Below are 15674 nucleotides of genomic sequence, written 5' to 3' on the forward strand. Positions count from 1 at the left end.
AATTTCTAGGAGGAAAATCCCCAATTTGCCCTTTACTCGATGGTAGTCATTTGTGACAGCAGAGGGAGAGACAGAAGATGATTTGGGAAGCATAGGCCACCTCAAGGTATCACCGAATCACCGCGGTCGAGGACTGGGCAGAAGGAACTATGCGTCATTCACTTGGAGGCAAGTGAAAGAGGGCCAGGAGAAGAATCTTGACTTTTACTGACGCCCGTTACGGAAGTACCCTCCCCCGGATGAGCAGCAGAACGCTGCGAGATGTGCACAAACGTCTTTTAAGAAGAGGTGCCAGTACTCGGTGTGCCACCAGGCAGGGAAAGACGAACTCGTTCGCTGCCAGCCGAGATGCATCGGAAAACTGAAGACGCTCGAACAGATTTGTTTCTTTTTGTCCAGATACGCACACGTGCTTGCCTAGACATTCACGCGTCGCAAGTGAAATATGTCTGTGACCAGAGTGCATATTGTACGGCTCTTTCTTGGGTCACATGGCGTGCTCACGCAGAGTGCCTTCCAGATACGTGCGCAGATGAGTCAAACGGAAACGGGTTTGCTGCACGTATGCTATATTGGAGAGATGCATCTGCGATCAAACCGTCAACATCTCTGTGTATCCACGCGTAGGATATGGCATGAGCAAAAAGTGAACTGCTAAAACCAAAGGAGGCCGCACAGATATTTTGAAGGCTTCGGTTCATGAACATACAGATCAGTCGCAAGTGAAATTCACATGCGGCAAAGACCAGCAAATGTAACAGGCAGTCATCAGGAACACCAGGACTCTTACAACGAAGCACCAACGAGCCCTGTCACGGCCGCCCCGCCTGAGACTGCAATCAACACTTGAAGACCTGGTGACGCGTACGAAGCAGAGCTGGAGGCCTTCACAGTCACCAACACACTGCAACTCGTCGGCGCGGAGGCCTGTGGCTGTTGATTTACCCTGCCATCTTTTCTATCGCTCTGCGAGGCTGCGTTGGGGACGCAACCCAAACGGAATTGCTGTTCTGATTCTGGGAAGTCCGTCGTTGGGATTGTCAGTGTAGAGGCATTACCCGACGTCGCCTTTGTCCACCAGTCAGTCACAAACTTCGGCAGAATGTCGACAAACTTCTTCGTGCAGTTTTTCAAGTCTGTGCTTTGTGGATCACAGTATTGAGCGCTCGTTGTCTCAGGACTCAACGTCCCCTCGGAACCACAGTCCATTGTCAGGGTGTTATTTTCTGTTGTCATGTCCACTTCCAAAAGAGTAGTGTTACTGTCTTTGCCGTAGGCGCAGGTAACAACATTACCTTCTGCGGCAGAAGCTCTCGCTTCGACGTTCACTGTCACAGTACAGGTCGACGCAAGTTTCACAGAAGCGGACCGGGCTGATGTAGTCTTCTGGCACCCGACGAAAAAAGTCTTCTGGGTCAAAGGTAAGTCTGACTCCAGTAGCTCCAAGCTCCATTCGGTGTTGGATACCTCGTCACGACTCACCTTGTCCGCTTGTGTCCACTGGATGCTGCGGTTCGCCCCCAGCAGGCTTCGCAGCTCAACTGCTTCGCCGCTTAGTTTGCTTTTCTGAATCGTGCATCCGTCACTTTCGTTGCCTGGCTTGCTTGGGTCGCACACTTTTGTTCCCAGATCCTTGGGGATTGTGGATATTTGGTTTTTACCATCACCAGAACAATTCAAAGTAGCCTTCAGATGTTCTTTCGATAACGTCAAGCTGCTACTTGCATTGGCCGCCGCAAGTGCCCCTGCACCTCCTGCCGCAGCAAAGTTACAGCTTGCACGTGTTCCACTGATTGATGGCTCGATAGTTTGGTGGCTATCTTCTACAGACATATCCTGATTTTCTTCACGAAGCTGACGTGCGACAGCCTGACCGCTGGAGAGCAACAAGGCTCCTACCATGCAAAATGCGATCAACTCTCGGGGCTTAGTCTCGAACCCGCCTCGCCGTCGCTGCGTGCTACCTTTCCTCGCCATTCTGTGGACGAAAAGTTGAAAAAACGGGAACAATAATGGAAACGACAAGAGTGAGCGATCAACTGGAAGAGAACGATTATGTTTTCAAAAGGAGAGTCGTCAGAGATGGCTGTTAGAAGGCTTCGCACCGAGCGATTCACGGTGACCGACCCCGGCGGGTTGATGTGTGTGCCTGTCGGACAGCCGGAGGGCCGACAAAACCACGTGTCGAGGCTTGCTCATTTGCAGTGTGTATAAATAGGTTTGCCTGTCTCTTGCTACAAGAAGTAGAAAGGTAACCCGGTTATGTTGGATTCTGGGTTGCCTGCTGTGCCTAGTTTTCCTTGTTGTGTTTGCACAGCCGGGGTATTTCTTGGGGAGTGAGCCATGAGGATGTCCCCTTCGCGGCAATCGTATTCCGATGTCTTTTCGCGGTTTACGACTTCCTCCATCGTCCAGTTGGAAAATGAAGAGGGGGAGGATGGCGGTGATGCTGTGCGCATCGAAGCAACGCCAACGCAAGGCTGTACACAATTTTAGTTTCATATCCGCTCCGCTGAGGGCAGCGTTACAGTGAAGCATGGTCGTGTGGGATTTTCTGGAGACTCAGGGGTACCTTAGCTGCGCTCCTCTCCTGCGCAAGAGTCCCATCTGCGGCCCATCATACAACGCGGCTACATGTTTGTTGGTATTGGCATAAAAAATCAAGGAATGCATGTGTTTTGCCATTTCTACTACATCTGACCTCTTGATTTGGCTGCGGAACAACGACAACTGAACGTATCGCACAGGATGGCCAACGTTCCTCCTACAAGGGTACAGAATCACGTCATTCCCTGTCGGCTGTCGCATTGTGTCAAAGCACGTCCCCATGCAGTACAGTCTCCAGATAATGAACGGATCCACTGAAAGTGCATGGGGTTAAAACACGAAAACGCAACCGCCTCCCTCATCTACTGTTTTGAGACGAACGAACCGGCTGAGCAGGGTCTGCGTTGTTCTGTGACCTACGTAATTAAAGCCACAGGAAGAGGACATGCAAACTTGCTGCGCTATACACAACTCTGCAGAATATGTTCCGAAGTGTCAGTAGCAACGCTTGGAGCCGGTATGAAATAAAGTGGTGAACCATTTCTCAGCCACGCTACGAAGTCGATCGACAGCGGTCAAGCCATGGCTCGCTGGCGAGTTACGGGGGAAAAATTCGTTCCTCTGTGTTTCGAACGCACTGCGGACAATTTCACAGCATCAACAAACTCACCCATTGTCGAATCCATCTGACATAACTTCGGGGTAAAAAACTGATCATGTGGGTGGCTTCACACACCTGCCGGTGTATACTGAGGTTGAATTGCACCCTCCTTACACCTTAGTCTACGCAGCCAAAGGAACCAAAAGGTTTCTGGCGGTGCATCGTTGTCCGACGGAACGTAATGCAGGGCTTCCTGAAGCCTCCTCCAACGCTGAGGACGCACGCATCTATTTATTTGAAGGCAAAATGTCACTGGAAGAACTGATGGGTTCATCTAGGAGACGTGAGTTCTGTCGCTGCGGACCACAGATAGGTCCGAACACCGTGAAGTAGACGCTGCACGTAAACGCACCAATATTTCCAAAGAAACCAAGGACCAACACGTGTACACCCAGCGAAGATAACTGCAAAATTCGACAGCGCCAGAGGCAGCAGCTGCAGTGTGTGCAGCGAGTGAAGCAGATGACGCAGAATATGTTTTTTTCACAACCGGGACCATAACGAGGAATCAGCACCCTCTGACGTCAAAAACCACTCCATCGTTTTCCGCTACAACTATCGCAGACAACCAGTGGGAGCGAGACAGGCATCAGTTACGTGACTGAGAAGAACACCTGTATCCACGGCAAACCGTTGCGAGAATACTCGCACGGTAGAGGCGCGGAAATGCTTTTGTCGACCGATAGGTACAAATACTTTGGTAGGAGCTTCGAAACCTGTTTATACACCATTCCTCACGCCCGAATCGAGAATGGTACTCCGAATGGGACGCCTTCACCTTTTTCTGGTACATATGATTCAACTGAGAGGAGGGGGCGGTATAACACTCACACACTCACATGCCTTCGTCTATTGGCACGATTTCATCACGCACACGAATCCCGTTTCTCCATTCAGTAACTAGATATCTTACAAGTGTTGCTGTTTGGGTGTGCATTTGCCGCGACCCTCGTGCTATCAAGTCATTTTCATATTTACGTCGCATCCACCAGGCCTTGACGAATCTTCAGCCCGACCGGTTCCCACGCAGCGCCCTCGTTTCAGGACATCAGAACACGTCCTCTCCCAGTACCAGACGAGCCCCTCCTAGCGTGGTCTGTGGAGTGTGGGAGGAAACGGAGACGGGCCACCACGACAAAGTGGCGAAAACTGAAGCGGCGTGCGGAAGCACGGAATTCTGCGTTCAGACACAGCGTAACCAGCCTGCTTACAATGAAGCAACAACGAACCCCGACACCACCGCCGCGCCTGAGACTGCAATCAACGTCTGAAGACTTGGTGACGCGTACGAAGCAGAACTGGCAGCCTTGACAGTCACCAACACACTGCAGGTCGTCGGTGCGGAAGTCCGTGACTGAACTTGACTTTGGTTATCAACCCTGGTATCTTGTGAATCGCTTTGCGGGGCTTTGTTGGGGACACAACCCAAACGGAACTGCTGCTCTGATTCTGGGAAGTCCGCCGCTGGGATTGTCAGTATAGAGGCATTGCCAGGCGTCGGCGTTTTCCACCAGCTAATCACAAAATTCGGCAGAATATCGACAAACTTCTTCTTGCAATCATCCAAGTCTTTGTTCTGTGGGTTGCAGTATTGGGCGCTATCTGCGGCAGGATTCAAAGTGCCCTCCGACCCACAGTCAATGGTCACCGTGTTCCTTGTTGTTGTCATATCCACCTTCAAAGCCTCTGAGTTGCTCTCGGCGCCGTAGGAGCATGTGACGACGTTCTCGTCTGCAACAGAAGAGGCTCTTGCTTTCACATTGACTGTGAGCTGGCACACTGCGGGATTTGCAGCTGCTTTGCCGGTGGTGGTGTATGTACACCCGACGTCAAAGGTCTTGTCGGATATAGGAAGGTCTTCTTCATTCAGCTTCAGCGTCCACTTTTGAGATTGAATGGCTTTCTGTTCCGCAGTGGTATTCATCCACTGAACAGCGCTTGTCGTCCCAAGTACGTCTTTCAATGGAACCTGGACGCTCGCCGCGGCGCCTCCGTTTTCCCCAAAATTGCATGGTGTTTCACTCTGTTTCTGTTTTGTAACACACACATTTCCAGCCAGAGGATTAGGAATCGATGAGATGGTTCCACCGTCTTTAGCGGTACACTCCAGAGTGGCCGTGAGACTTCCTTTTGACAACGTCAGGCTCTGTTTACTAACTGCAGTGCTAGATCCCGCGCCTGCCGTAGAAAATTCACACTTCGCATGTGTCCCCGTGACATCTACCTTGGAACTCACGCCGACTTGAGACTTCAAACTGAGACTCTGAAGTCCTTCATGCAGACTGTCGGCAAGACCCTGTCCGCTAGAGAGCAACAAAATTCCACCGATACAAACTGCCATCAACTTTCGGACTTGGGACTTGAACCCTCCAAGCCGTTGCTGCATATTGCCTGTCCTTTCCATTGTGTCGACCCGTGTGCACGGTTCCTTGAGTTGTTGAAGATGGAAACGAGAGATGAAACACAAGCAGATGCTCGACGCAGAAGACTAGTCAACGGAAACTGTCATTCACTTGCTGTGTAATGGTTCTAGTCTACAGTCACAAACGCCTCGTCTCTTGCCGGAGGTGTAGAGCGACACGAGGCCAACGCGCGAGACGATTGCTGCGAAGACTCACGTGAGTAAGAAACCCCCACTGGTGGCTTACCACCAGTGAAGTGGCCGTTGTCGAAAATCACGAGTGACTGCTAAACATCAGGTCACCATAACGGAGAAGCGGCAAGGACCCAATGATACAACATCGCAGCAATAAATAGACAAAAAACAAATTTATTTTCTGTTCTCAGGTAGGACTTGTCGAAACAGTGGAATTACTAGAGCTGACTGCTCTCTGCAAGTATGGGCTCAGGTAGAATCGAGACAACCTGGGGCCACGGGTTTGCTTAAACGGCACTGATGAGCTGCTGGGCAAACCCTGAGGACTCCGATGTCAGATGATTGAGCCGTTATTTGATCATTGCAACATTTGGCTAGCCGCTCTCCTCTTTTTCTGCTGATTCACGTTGCTTCGAGTGTCTGGCATTTCCAGCACATACATTATGGCGAGCAGTCGAGAGTGCTATTAGCAATGCCATGGGGATTGTGTCGAAGACCTGCTCTCCGCTGCAAGTGGACACGAAAGCAAGGAACACAGAACGAAAGTATGTTTTTCTTTCGTCAAAATACAATGCAACGAATGTAGAAAAGCCACAGATAGTCCGGCTGATGCGACAGGCAGCCGAAATACCGGGTGAAGTTAGTGTCGGAATCAAAGAGGTCAATAAGTCCTTGTAGACACAGGGGGGGGAGCAAGGGTCATACACGACACGAGATGGCCCCCTGTATGTGCGTTTTGTGGGATTTCTGGCATGACAGCAGCTTAGGAAGCTGATTCAGGGGACAGAGGAGCCAGGTAGGAGCCCAAGACTCTGACACAGGGAGCGACGCTCTTTCGACGGCTAGTCGGTACGCACTCTTGATAGAATACTGTAATGCAGACGAGAGTGCAGGTGCAGAGAAAGGCCACGGCTTCTCCAGGGCGAAATGGATCCAAGAAGTCCGACATGAGATGGTTAAAAGGCGAGGATTGTGTGATTTTTTGTGTTGACACGAAGACACCGAAGCTGGACATATCTCTCGCATTTCCAAGTTCAAGACCTATCCTTCTCCCGGATACGATACTTGGACGTCCAACCGCCGCAGTGAATATACAAGATCATGATGAGTGAGCGTCGTGCAATCCTATCCAGACTTGACTTTTCAGTTTTGCCGCTTAAGGCGATTCTATTTTCAACAAGGGTGAGGATTTCGTCGCATCAGCCTGCTGTTGCTATGCTGCGGGCAGTTCCCCTTTCTACCGAGGGATTCCAAAACGAGTGCACCGAACCGGTGACAATGCATATGAACAATCACGCAAACACTGTTACCTATCGGGGCAGCTGTCTCAGGAGTGAGGAAGCTGACCTGGCCCTTCGTTGTGTCCCCTCGATTCTCACCCCCACACAAGTGGTTCCTGAATAAAGGGCTCACCGGCTCATGCCAGTAACGACCATCTCTCTTTTGTAGTCCTCAAGACATCTTAGAGGCATCCAGTTCTACCCAACCAACGTTGTAGCGCAGCTAGCGAGACGAACGAGTTCAGTCTCCGCCAGCCGGCAACGAGCACGCAATATTTGTGCACGCTTCTGCGTGACTCGCACATAACGGCAACATCTCCGAAGAGAGAGGAAACCGTCTTCAGTGAACAAGGCAATTCGAGGAGCTGACTTGTTTTTGTTCATGTCGCCATTTATTGCTTACCCTAACCGCTAGACCGAGCCCACCCCTCTGGAGCGAACCGTAACGGGCACACGTTGTTCTATTCGTGTGATTTGCTCGGGCGCATGCGGTGCCGCAGCACAATCTTGAAGGATGCCGATGTGCCCACATCTTCGAATTACCTAAACAAGACGCCGCATGAACTTACCACATGATACCACACGCTCTGGGCACGACGTTCGTAATTTGTCACTGAAAGGATAAGGCACGCCACAGCCAATAGCAGAAACTATAAGATCATGCGGAAACGTTGAACACACGAGAAGACATGGGATCACCAACCTACTCCCAAGGAACTAACAATGAACCCCGTCACGGCGGCCGCGCTAGAGGCTGCAGCCAAGATTTGCACAGTTGGTGATGCGTGGGAAGCAGAGCTCGCGGCTTTGACAGTTACCAGCACAGTGCAACTCGTTGGCGCGCCGGTCTCTGTTCCACTTTCCTTATCTTTCTTGGGGTCCTCAGGAGCAGTCTTCTTGGGGACGCAGCCCACAAGGAACTGCTGGTCCGCCTCGGGAAGGTCCGTCTGGGGAATAGTCAGCGTAGCTGAAGTCCGTTTCTGGGTCTCTGTCACCCACCAGCTCTTCAGGAACTTGGGGAAAATCTCTACAAACCTCGTTGTCGAACATCTGTTCACGTCTTTACTGTCTGCGACGCAGTACTCTTCTGCGTATGTCGTCGGCTGGAGAGAACCGTCGCTGCCGCAGTTAATGGTCAGTGTGTTTTTCTCCGTTGACATCTCCACCTCCACGGGATTCGGATTGCTGCCTTTGCCGTATGCGCAGGTCACAACGTTATTTTCTGCAAGAGAAGAAGCCCTCGCTTCCACATTCACCGTGAGTTTGCAGGCAGCCGTTTTGCCGGATTCTGTACCTCTGGCAGCGGAAGTGGCTTGACAACCGACGACGAACGCCTTGTCAGTTAAAGGAAGGTCTTCGTTATGCAGCTCCAACGACCACTTTTGCGACTTGTTGCTCTCTTCTCTCTGTTCGTTCACTTTCCAATTAACAATGCGGTCTGTTTCAAGTAAGTCTTTCAGCGTTACTTCTGTGCCTGCCGAGCCGTTTGCCCCAAACTGGCACACCGTTCCATTTGTTGTCTTCTTGGGATCGCACACGTTCTGCTCAATATTAGTCGGTATCGTAGATATGCTCAGTGCCTGCGTAGCAGAACATTCAAAAGTGGCCGTCATCCTTCCTTTGGACAACGTCAAGCTGCCACTAACTGGGGGGGAATCTTGTGTGGCTGGCGTAAAGAAATCACACTTCGCATCTGAACCCGCTACGGTTAGCCTTGAAGTCACCTCCACTTGTTGCTGCAAAGTCCGATGCAGGAGTCCTTCAAGAAGATTATCAGCAACAGCCTGTCCGCTAGAGAAAAACACAACTCCGCTCATGCAAACTGCCAACAACTGTCGAGCATTGGACCTTAACCCCCCGCGCCGTTGCTGCATGCTGCCCATCATCACCATTTTGTCTGACGCGCGTGCACCGTCCCTCGAGTAGTCGCAGATGAAAACAAAAGGTGAAATAGAAGCAAATGCTTGAAGCAGAAGATCTGTCTAAGGAGTTTGACCTTCACCTCCTCTTTAATGAATTCAGTCTACAGCCATAGACGCCGCAACCCATACCGGAGGTGTAGAACGAGAAGAGGCCAAAGCGAGGTGATCGCTGCGAAGACGCGTGTGTGGGTGAGGAACCCCAGGGGTAACCCCTCACCACCGGTGACGTCATCTTTCGGAAAGAAAGTGTGACCCTGTGGTGACAAGCATACTTTCATTAGGACAACATCCCGCGAGGAACCCGTGATACAGTTTTTCACCACAAAATGTACGTGTTTACCTCTTTTTTTCTGCATTTAGGTAGATGCTTTGTCTTTTCCTAGTTGCAAAATCAGGATGGCGGGGGAGGTGAAAATAAGATATTGGGACGAGGATTCCACAAAACGAGTCGAGTGCATCGTGAAGACATTCTGCGAATGTTGCCATTGAAAACTAGTGGACAAAACTGTATATTTTTGAAGCTGAGTAAGTGACGCTTATTGAACTTACAGCTGCAGATGTAGTCGTGGGCGATCGCTTTAAAGTATCATTCATCTACAGCTCGGGTAAGTTCTGTGCTTAAATAGCGGTTAACTCTTTATTTTCTCTGTGTACTCAAGCCACGTAATACGATTCCTATGAATCTGATGTTACTATCTGACATTCGATCTTTGAATGCCTGAAGGATAATTACTAACGGACAACATAGGGTCACGACTTTGCTTCACTGAGACCGGCGAGTAACCGTGCAACGCCATTCACGTGGAAGTCTTGGTGAAGTCTGATGTTGGATGCTATAGCTGTAGTCTGATCGTCGCGATTTTTGACTCGACATCTCTTTTACCGTTTCTTCATTCATGTTCCCGTGCTGCCCGATCTTCTTCGACTTCATGCGTAGTGAGCGAAATTGCGACAGCCAGCTCCGGCGACACTAAGTTGTATTTTAGCTACTGAGAGGGAGTTCAGCCTTTCGCAGCAGGTTGCAAGCGCCCTAGTGAGGTTATGGTCTCAGATCTGTTGCAGTCGATTGACGAACACGGATATATTGCTTCGTGTTCGAAAACCGAGCCTCACTCTTGCATAACACTCATAAATGGTATATCCCCGAAGAAAGACGAGACGGCATTCTCTGGTACAGATGGGTCAAGAGAATTGACAAGTACGCTCATGGTATCACCTATCGCCAGTTGTTTTATGACGCACAATTTTCACATCCATCCAAATGGAAGAAGACAGGATGGATGCTTCTGTGTGCGTGTACCTCGCACTGGCAGATATGCCGCTCACCACCTTTAAGCATGCCGATGTCTACACGTCTCCGAACTATATGGACAAGAAGACACGAACACTCGGGGCATGACGGCAAATCGATGCCGAGCGATGTCTGAAATGTGTTATTAAAGGAAGAATGGCCAGCCGCAGCAAAATGAAAATAGCGTGAGGGAACACTTGGAAGCGCTGAACTCTCGACAGGAACGGATCACCATACTTCCTACAAGGAACCAACAGCGAAACCTGTCATTGTGGCCCCTCCTGAAACTGCAGCCAATATTTGAATACTGGGTGATGCAAAGGAAGCAGAACCGCTGGACTTTACAGTAAACAAAACACAAGTTGTGGATGTAACGACCTCTGAGTCACTTTCTCCGTCTTCCTTGGACTGGTGGGGAGCGGGCGTGTTGTTGAGCGCGCAGCCCACGAGAAACTTGTGATCCGATTCGGGAAAGTCCGTCTCCGGGATTGTCACTGTAGAGGCTTTACCAGACGTTGCTTTTGTCCACCAGCTACTCACAAACTTCGGCAGAATGCCGACAAACCTGTTCGTGCAGTTTTTCAAGTCTGTGCTTTATGGGTCGCAGTGTTGAGTGCTGTCTGTTGCAGGAGTGAGAGTGCCCTCGGAACCACAGTCAGTGGTGACGGTATTCTTTTCTGTTGTCGCCGCCACCTCCAAGGGCCTAGGGTTGCTGTCTTTGCCGTACGCGCAGGTGACAACGTTGTTTTCTCTAACAGAAGAAGCTCTTGCTTCCACAGTTACCGGGACCTTGCAAATTGAGACCTTTGTATTACTACTACTACCTCTCTCCTGAGGTTTTGCGGTCTTGCATCCGACGAAAAATGCCTTGCTCGATCGTGGTAGATCAGACGCTTGCAGATCAAGGCTCCATGTCAGGTGCTTCCAGTTTTTTCGCCAGGGGTATCAACCCTCATAATCCAGTTAATTTCGCGGGTCGCCCCAAGGAGCTCTCTCAATGTAATTTCTTTGCCATTTACTTAGCTTTGCTCAAGGTTGCAGGTGTCGTTCTCGCCGGTTACCTTCTGGCTCGGGTCACACACTTCCTCAACCAGGTGTTGTGGAATTGTTGCTATCTGCTCACCGAAACACTTCAGTGTAGCAGGGAGACTCTTTTGAGACAGGATCAAGGACTCGTCAGCTAACGCAGGTGAGGACTGCCAACCGTAAATTTACACGTTGCCACTGCACCATTGAACACTAGAGTAACCGGCTTGAATGTTGCAAGCACTTCTTCTGCACATATTTCGCTGTTGCACAACAGCGAAACTCCTCCCATGCAAACTCCCAACAGCTTGCGGGCCTTGGAATGCAACCCTCCACACCGTCGCCACATGCTCTCGAATCCCGCCGTGGCGGAGACTCAAGAGAAATCCACGGAAAACTCGGAGGTAAAGAGACAATAAAACAGGAGTCAGAAAATGGTGCTCGGAGGTAAAAAGACAATAGAACAGGAGTCAGAAAATGGTGCAACCTGAAGACGAAATACTCCCCAAATTTCCGAAATTAATTAATGCAGTGGCAGCTTCGATACCTCATCCCACTCAATACGGCTGCGGAGTCTCAAGACCCGGGTGGCGAATTCAAGACGTGTGCTAATGAAAAGCCGCGAAACAAGGTGACCCCGGCGACCAGGTCGACCTCGTCCACATTCAAGATCGTAGATATGACATAATGGTGACCAACAAGCAAATGGTAGAACAAGTGAAGGCTCCTGTGCTTTATTTCTCGTTTTTCGTCTTCCCTTGCAAAGTTCTTCGTGGGAGTTCTAAATAAGAGAACGGAGATATTTTTTTCTTGAGGATCCACCCGATCTCAATTCTCAATTTCCAAGGCTCCTCCCATCGTACAATTTCCCTGAGGAACGGATGGTGGTTCACAACGTGTATCATATGACTGTCGCACAACGAGAGATTTCTGCCTAGTCTCGGTGACAATTAAAGGCCAGTGTTTCCCTCCTGCGCATTGGGTAGATGTAGCAGACTCTCCACCGCACTCTGCGGCCTATTTGAGCGTTTTGCTTCCATTCCACATTCACAGCGGTGGCTCACTTCACATACGAAAGCACTCACCGTTCGCCAGATGTGACGTTTAGGGGTCATGGTGAGGCGGTTGGCGTGGGGGCAGGAGACGTAGGTACCAACGTAAGCAAATATGTGGACTTTGCAATAACGGTAGTGTGATGACAAATAGATCAGTTTGAGAGACATGTAAAAGAAGACGGAGTTTGACGTTCTCTTGGACGTAGACAAGTAGAAGAGGCACCAGCAAGGAGCTACAAACTAGTACTCAGGTGTCATCTCGAAAGACGGTGTCTTTACACTTTGGCCTGTGTTGGCATCAGAACAGTCGGGTACCGCGTCAGGCAGGTAAAGGAAGAGTCGTAAGGCCTAATGTTGGAACAGACATTGTGTCGATGCAAGAGATTAGTGATGGACGCAAATCACGACTCGCTCTGATATGCGCTTCTCAGGGGGGATAGTTTGCTATATTTTGTGCACGAGAAGCAAAATTCTCAGCAGGTTCATACATGCGACTATTCACTGAGTATGCGTTGAATGCAGACGATACACGGCAAAATATTAGGGGACCGAACTGGTTGTCAGTGCAGTTTACTTGTCACATCGTGAGTTCCGGAGTGCTCTCGTTGAGACAGGCTTATTAGTCAGCTGAACGATCCGTAAGACACATGCAGCGTCTAGGAACGCGAACGCTCTCATTCATTTAGTTCATTCTAGGAGGCACACACTGGGAGGCAAGTTCATGCTGAACTTGACTTCATAACAGCTCCCCTATAAAAAAAGAGTGACCGAATAAAGCGTGCCTTATAAAACACTAGCAACAGAGACTCATGCGCATGTTCCCTCAGTTCCCATGTGGTACATCATACCACAGCTTCACATGGCTAGACACCGCTGGACATGAACCCTCAGGTCACCCCGTACAAGAAAAGCCGCGTCTAAAACACGTAGAACCTCTTTGAGAGGATCCTCAAGACTTCCAACAGAGTGGATTCTGTACTCAAGAGCACCGTTTCGGATAGTCAGCAGCCACTGCCGTCGGAAGCATTAGCAAATGACGTACGAATACCAATATGCTTAAAACGAACCCACGAGAAATCCTGTCAGAGCGGCGGCACCACCGGCTACAGCTGCCGTTGGCGCAATCGACGACGCCAAAGAAGAAAAGTTTGAAGCCTTAACGGTCACAATGACACTGCAGTTCGAAGTACTTGCATCAGTGTTTTGAGCGCCCTCTTCTTTTTCAGTCTTCACCGACGGATTTGCTTGCGGACTCTGTGTTGTCTTCTTGGGGACGCAGCCCAAACGAAACTGCTGCTGTTCTTCCGGAAAGCCCGACTCTGGGATTGTCAGCTTCGCTGAACCATTCTGGGAGTCTGACACCCACCAGCTCGGCAAAAAAGTGGGAAGAATTTCTGAGAACTTCTTCGTCGTGCAGCTCTCCAATTGAGAATTGTCGGTGACGCAGAACTCCTCTGTGTATTTCGTTGGTTTGAGAGAACCGTCGGTCCCACAATCGATAGTCAGGGTGTCGTTGTCCGCGGACATTTCCACCTCCAAGGGCCTAGGGTTGCTGTCTTTGCCGTACGCGCAGGTGACAACGTTGTTTTCTCCAACAGTAGAAGGTCTCGCTTTCACACTGACGTTGACTTTGCACTCCGTCGCCTGCGACGTCCGTGTTTGCGCCTTGTCCTCTTCACACCCGACGAAGAAGGCCTTGTCGAAAAGAGGGAGTTCAGACTCCTTTATTTTCAGCGTCATAACTTCACCCTTGTTGTCGGTGCTTACGATTGTTTTTTCCCACTGGATGTCGCCACTTGTGCCAAGAAGGGACTTCAGTGTGACCTGTTTGTCTGTGTCAGCCCCTTTGCAATCGGCTACTTTTGCGTTCGGAGCCGCCGAGCAAACCTTCTTCTGATCTTTCGGTACGATGGCGTTCTTCTCACCGGAACACTGCAGAGAAACAACAAGATTTTCTTTTGACAGAGTCAAACCGGTGGTATTTTTAGCTCGTGAGCTGCCATTTTCTGCAGCAGTTGTCTTGAGCACGCATTTGGCAACTGCACCCTCGATGGTGGGTCCTTCCTGGGTTGCGGCTCCAGGCCCCGAGTTCTGGTTCTGCTGCCCTTCAGTCAGTTTATTTGCTGAGGATGGTCCGCTGGAGAGCAACAAAACTCCGCTCACGCAAACTGCCATCAACATACGGGCCGTGGTCTGGAACCCTCCACGCCGTTGCTGCATGCTTCCTGTCCTCGCCATGGTGCAGATGCTGTAGACAAATTGACTAGAAACGAAAAAACCAAACAAGTTAGGAGGTGGCGGAAGAACCAGGATTGCCAAAGCAGTAAGAACACTGGCGTGTATGGCGTTGGTTGGCGTGTGTTTCTTGTGCCTCATGCCGGGGCGGACGATCATCAAGATGTCTTGCAAGACAACCGACACGTAGAGGCTCGGGCTTGCTGCCCCCTTCCCCCCCTCACCACACCACCATCGATAATCGATAGTGGCGGGGTAGTAGTGGAGGCAAGCAAATCTCACGACAGGGGAATAAACTGAGCAAACGCTCTGCTAACATAATACAGCTAGGATCCTGACACTTCACTAGTTTTTTTTGTTTCCTATTCTCGGCATCAGTCAAAGTGGCAGAGCGCAAAGGCGACAGCGTAGCTTATCATTTTCTACAATGTCTTTTCAAACTCTATTTCAATTGCACCGATAGTGGTTGGATGAGGAGAATAATTATGCAGATGAAATGACAGTGCTCAATTCTTTCGAGGGGAACCTAGCTCATTTCACAATTAACGTGTGAACCCTGCTGTTTGTGAGTTCCAGGTCAGAAAGGCAAGTTCCACACTACTAACCAAGCGGTGGCGATTTGCATCGGCGCTTATCAGTAGTTTAAAAAATTCTGATTGCTCGGACAACGGAGGGCTACGGACTGGCCTTCAGTCTTGCCTGCGGTGAGACTGACTATGCTTAGTGAGTGCTCGAGACGACCAAGACATGTAAACTACATAAAACAGAAAAACTAAGGCAACTACATGCAGAGACCGTTCAATTCAGAGAAAGTTTCCCGGATGGTACCGCATGCACTGATGTCTGAGAAGCACTTGTTAGGAACAAACCGGCTGTCAACCATATAGCAGAGAGGCAAAAAGTAAAGGCCGAGACGGAAAACACAATGGAAGACAGGTGCGGCTCCCCAGCAGTGAGAACGCTGTAAGAATCGATTTCATGACAAGGTACAAGCGAATTCGCAAACAGAAAAAGGGAGTTCCATGTGCTCGAAAGTACACGCAAGATGAAGTCTGTGCCCA

General features: G+C 50.1%; 4 protein-coding genes across 4 annotated transcripts; all 4 read right to left on the bottom strand.

Moving 5' to 3' along the window:
• Positions 1 to 13: 13 nt before the first annotated feature.
• On the bottom strand, positions 14 to 2800 carry SRS16A (SAG-related sequence SRS16A). The gene has a single exon (XM_002369846.2). It carries the CDS (start codon positions 1975 to 1977, stop codon positions 787 to 789), a length of 1191 nt encoding a protein of 396 aa, XP_002369887.1. The 5' UTR covers positions 1978 to 2800; the 3' UTR covers positions 14 to 786.
• Positions 2801 to 3723: 923 nt separating this feature from the next.
• SRS16B (SAG-related sequence SRS16B) lies at positions 3724 to 5612 on the bottom strand (the record flags this gene model as incomplete). Its single annotated transcript, XM_002369845.2, has 1 exon — positions 3724 to 5612. One exon carries the CDS (start codon positions 5610 to 5612, stop codon positions 4416 to 4418), a length of 1197 nt encoding a protein of 398 aa, XP_002369886.1. The 3' UTR covers positions 3724 to 4415.
• Positions 5613 to 7637: 2025 nt separating this feature from the next.
• Positions 7638 to 9084, bottom strand: SRS16C (SAG-related sequence SRS16C). The gene has a single exon (XM_002369844.2). The coding sequence runs from the start codon at positions 8974 to 8976 to the stop codon at positions 7780 to 7782; it is 1197 nt and encodes a 398-aa protein (XP_002369885.1). The 5' UTR covers positions 8977 to 9084; the 3' UTR covers positions 7638 to 7779.
• Positions 9085 to 13135: 4051 nt separating this feature from the next.
• SRS16E (SAG-related sequence SRS16E) lies at positions 13136 to 14728 on the bottom strand. The gene has a single exon (XM_002369843.2). It carries the CDS (start codon positions 14614 to 14616, stop codon positions 13435 to 13437), a length of 1182 nt encoding a protein of 393 aa, XP_002369884.1. The 5' UTR covers positions 14617 to 14728; the 3' UTR covers positions 13136 to 13434.
• Between the last annotated feature and the right edge of the window lie 946 nt (positions 14729 to 15674).

The sequence above is a fragment of the Toxoplasma gondii genome, chromosome IV (assembly GCF_000006565.2).
Source record: "Toxoplasma gondii ME49 chromosome IV, whole genome shotgun sequence".
NCBI lineage: Eukaryota > Apicomplexa > Conoidasida > Eucoccidiorida > Sarcocystidae > Toxoplasma > Toxoplasma gondii.

Excerpts from the sequence above, each read along its gene's own strand:
- SRS16C (XM_002369844.2), bottom strand. The coding sequence starts at position 8,976 with ATGGTGATGATGGGCAGCATGCAGCAACGGCGCGGGGGGTTAAGGTCC.
- SRS16E (XM_002369843.2), bottom strand. The coding sequence starts at position 14,616 with ATGGCGAGGACAGGAAGCATGCAGCAACGGCGTGGAGGGTTCCAGACC.
- SRS16A (XM_002369846.2), bottom strand. The coding sequence starts at position 1,977 with ATGGCGAGGAAAGGTAGCACGCAGCGACGGCGAGGCGGGTTCGAGACT.